The sequence below is a fragment of the Mercenaria mercenaria genome, unplaced genomic scaffold (genome assembly GCF_021730395.1).
Source record: "Mercenaria mercenaria strain notata unplaced genomic scaffold, MADL_Memer_1 contig_5038, whole genome shotgun sequence".
NCBI lineage: Eukaryota > Metazoa > Mollusca > Bivalvia > Venerida > Veneridae > Mercenaria > Mercenaria mercenaria.
In genome coordinates, this window is record NW_026463319.1 from 19,847 (window position 1) to 24,556 (window position 4,710).

Consider the following 4,710-nt stretch of genomic DNA (forward strand, 5'->3'; position numbering starts at 1 on the left):
TAAGACGATGTTCATGAAATAAGAAAGGGGAGAAGTGTGTACTTCCCCCAATTTAGTCAATTCTTAAGAAAGGTCAGACACGAACCAAAAATCTAACTACCGCCTATTGAAATCTTTCATATGATGTATAATTTATACCTGGATCTTGCAATTCATGAAACACCCTGCTATATATTTGGCAGATAAATCAGCAGTAACTACTTTTCTCCGATTACAATGCAGTATTTGACACTGATATTTTTAAAGACTAGTATTTATAAAGCCATTCTGAATACAATTACCCTTATTTAGAGGCCTGCAGAGTTGCTGTTACTTGCATATGTCACATCGTTGCCCGCTACTTCCTCTACCATTCGACTATTTATATCGATAGCAGATTCTGCAAGGTAGTCAAGTGTTTGTTTTAGCCAAACTTTTCCAGCTGTGTACGTTTTATAAATATTAAAGGCACAAGTCAGAAAAGGTATACATTTTTCAATCGCGTTGTTCTGTTCAGTATTTGCGATTGAACATTTTTCTTTCAGTCTTAAGTTAGAAATTATATCTTTCAGTTGAGGTCCAATACTTGATGCCTCTGCATCTCTTGCTATTGCTTCTTTATCAAGTCCAAACTGTTTTCTGTAAAATTCTTTTTCTTCCATTAACACTTTCGTGTCTGAGCCAAACAGGCGAGGGGCAACTGCTGTTTTAAGTGCTATTCCGGATATTCTTTTCTCTAAGATAATTTTCTTTTCTTCAATTGCCTCTCTCGTCATGGCAGACAATGTTAGTGTCAGTGCTACCTGTTTTTTCTCACTTATTTTTTCTAAATCATGTACAAGCCTTTTAGCAAGATAGTGAAAGTCAAACCGGTCTTTCGTGTAACTGTCTATAACAAAGATATTGTTAAAGCTTTTGAACTCTGCTAGGTTTTTTTGACACTCAGACACAACAATTTCTTTCAATTTATTCTCATCGGGACGTTTCCCCTTCCTCTTTAACGATTCGTTGTGAAGAGCATCACTAAATTTCGTTTGCACAAAATAGAAATGTTTTCCAGTTGCTTCTATGGCATGTGCGAGAAAAATATCATTCTCGGTAAATCGACTACATGATACTATTACAAAAAAATCAAATTCAGCTGGATTGATTGTTTTCAGATAGGTATCTAGAGGGAAGCTATCTGTCCCAATTCCTGGTAAATCCCACATTATACATTTTGCATTATTTGGATGAGCGTAAGGCCTTGGTGTTGTGGTTGTGGTTTCACTTCCTACTGGTGCTGCACCATCCTGGTCAGCGTAAAGTCCTCTTAACGCATTTATGAATGTCGACTTTCCTGATCCTGCTTGTCCAGTTACTGCTATATTGATTCGTTCATTCTTCCATTCGTCTAATTCTTCGCCAATAGCTTTCGTCAGACCAGCGATGCCTCTATCCTGAAAAACTGATTTGTATTGTTGAACTTTCTTTTCAACCCGTGATGCAAACCTTTTCATTTTTAAATCCATTACCTACAAATAGAAAATATTTTCACTGGTATAGTTTTAAAGACATTGCATTGATGGTACCAGTATAACATCATTAAACTTTTTTTTTACATGATAAAAACATACATGTACCTATGAAATAAATCCTGTCGTTTAATCAAATGAGCAAAACAATTCAACCGTTACCTACTTTTTATTGTTTTGCTTTTATGGTAAAAAGTACACGTATATCCGCCATGTTGTAAGTTGCACAAACGATTTAAAGCAATCATATCAATGACTGAATATGAAACTGCATAAGTTACAGTATGATATAATGAATATATAGTATACTAAAATGATATATACTCTAACAATCTTTTAAAGAACTCCTCATGTAATCAGTGACAGAATTGTTTATAACAAGATTTTTTATAGTGTGTATATTTATCGTGTATGAATATAAAATGTGCCCTTAAATTGAAGAGTAACACCCGCTCGCGAAACGCGTTGTCGCATTAGATTTAATCAGATATACCGATATTGAATTTATGAAAGTAATACCGAATATACACCTTTAAAAGATAAATGAGTTGACAAAGATTTCCGATTTTGATAGTGGGTGTGATTTGATATTAACATAGAAAAGATACTTCCTACATGGCTTTGCCATACTGAAAACCGTTGATGTGCTGATTTCATGTGAGCTACGCTTTAACACGGTCTTCCAGTTTACGTTTCAGTGTCTCTCCTATACCAAAACAAATGAGTAGTGTTTGCTTAAAGCTACAGTCACACATACGGATATGTCCGTGCGTTGAGGTACGGTGCGGATAAGATTAGTCCGTGGGTGTATAACTACGGAGCAGTACGTCTTAGTACGGGGAAAATGGCGAGAAACAGGAAACAAACAAAACAATACAGGACGCGAATAAGTACGGATAGGTACGAAGTACTACGTTGAATTACGTTTTACTGCGCCTTGCAACTTGCCCAGCGCACGGACGGGTCTGTGGTAAACTACGTTGAACTACGCTTAAGTACGAGCAGCCTCGGATAACTACGTTCGGCTACGGCGAGGTACGTAACAGCACGAATAACAACGTTTAAGTACGTTTAACTACGGATGAATAAGTTTCAGCCAAGTTGGACTAAAGTCACGCTTAAATGGCTACAGTTCGTTCAAACTTTTGTGCATGTTCAAAAGTTGGAGAAACTTGCAAGTTTGGAATAAGTTTCGAATACGTTTTGACCACGTTTTGGTACGGATTAGTACGAATGACTACTCTGAGGTACGGCTCAGGTACGGATCGATACGGATTACTACGTTTCTGTCCGTAGCTAGACGTAGCTATCCGCCCCGTATGTGTGACTGGGGTATTAGTGATCTTAATTGATTGAAATATAAGTCAATAACATTCAATCATTACATTCGCTAAATTTTGGAAAGATTGGGAAATTCTAAGGGATGGTGTTTCCTGAGTTTCCAGTCGAATTGGACAGGCTCAGTCAAACCAGTCTGCGACATTGTCGTTTATGTCATGTTTGGCGACCTGTGTTTTTTTCTCTTTTTTTTATTCAATATGCTATAATATTCATTTGTAAAAATATACACTGCGGATTTTTTATATCACGTATGACATCTTGAGCTCATTTAATATATCGACATCTGCATGCAGCGATTTTAATAATGCTTGTTTTTGTTACATTTACTTTTTGTTCTAACGTTGTTACATGAACCAAATGATGTAACCAATTTTACAGACACTTGAAGAACTTTTACCGAAGACACACAAGTTATTTTATGGGCGAATATGGAATATACAGGTTCTACTTCCTCAAAAAATAACTCTGCCGACTATTCGAAATATTTTTAAAATGACCTACGAAATCAGCCATATTGACATCAGATATATTCCCCGTACCATTATTCCTAAATTTATTAATGTATTTCGAAAATTTTCTCCTGGGTTATTTTTGCTAATAGCAGATAGCTAAACCTTTTCATTGTAATTAAAACTACGCTTTGCTTTCCTTTTTACTGAGCAAAAGATACTTCTTCTGTCCTAAACGTTGGTACTATTCTCTTCAGAAAGATTACAATGAAACATTATTTCATTCGTTAAACAATGCTGTCGCCTGTTTGCAGTTATCATCAAACCGTGGCGCCCCTTTTATACATTCGTATAATTCGTTTTGTATCCTTAGGAGAACAGCTTCTGAATGCGCAACAATGAATATCGCTACTATAAACACCTTTACCACTTTATACAGTAATATAGTGATCAACTAGTATTTTGGAAAGACAAACGGGCAATGTTGTGCAATCAGCCACCTCTCAAGAAAGACTTTTGTTCTAATATTGCTAAAGAACCTACATTAAAATAATAGAGCAAGGATACTTTAAAATGCAGGTCACCTTGGTTCAAAGGCCAGTAGATTTTTGCCTTATTGTTAGGTGACATCGGTAAAAGGTTTGGCTATAATTATGAATATCAAACAATCAAACATCACACATATAAATGCTTAAAATGAACTATAAAACTAAAAATATGAGACACTATTTATGGATGTTTGTGTTCCAGACGTACATACTGTGTAATAAGGCCCTCAAAATGTTTGTTTCCGTTATCCCGACCTACCCTAAATTTTTGGCCCGAATAAATGCTTTTTTCCAACTTTTTAACAAAAACTGCACTTTTTATGCTTTAAGGAGGTAGGTTACCTTCATATTTGTATGTGCGCATGTCCAACCGGAAGCTAACGTGACGATTTACGACGACGTTTACGACAAACTAAATGTGTTTGTATATTCATTCTTCGGAAAACAAATCATGAACCTGTCATCGATCAGATGCTTTATGGTTTAATAATGCAGAAATAATGAATAAATTGCCGCAGAAACGCTTCAAAACAATGTTGCCTTAAAATGACGTCATTGACGTCATGACGTTACGTGTCTGTTACCGCGCAAAATTAATAGCTTTTATCTTGAAAGTACGTAATTCTGTGCATTTTCTTTATTTTAACTACTTTCAAATAACCATTATTTGCTGAAATATTTTTTATGAGTCTTTTGCTCTGAATAATAATCAATATTTGGCTTTTTATGTAGTTATATTAAAATGTTATGCGGAATGTAAGAAAATGGGTGATGGTTTTTGGAATATAGTTGGGTGAAAGGTTACTTGTTACGGTCATTTTCAAATAACAAATCTAGCAGTTTGATTTATAATACCTATTTTTCAGGTTCCGTTGATAA

At 35.4% G+C, this 4,710-nt stretch overlaps 1 protein-coding gene across 1 annotated transcript; it reads right to left on the minus strand.

The window, feature by feature from the left end:
- Positions 1-287: 287 nt before the first annotated feature.
- LOC128554432 (interferon-inducible GTPase 1-like) lies at positions 288-1,478 on the minus strand. The gene has a single exon (XM_053535713.1). The coding sequence runs from the start codon at positions 1,476-1,478 to the stop codon at positions 288-290; it is 1,191 nt and encodes a 396-aa protein (XP_053391688.1).
- Positions 1,479-4,710: the final 3,232 nt, after the last annotated feature.

Coding starts and splice junctions, on each gene's coding strand:
- LOC128554432 (XM_053535713.1), bottom strand. CDS start 1,478: ATGAAAAGGTTTGCATCACGGGTTGAAAAGAAAGTTCAACAATACAAA.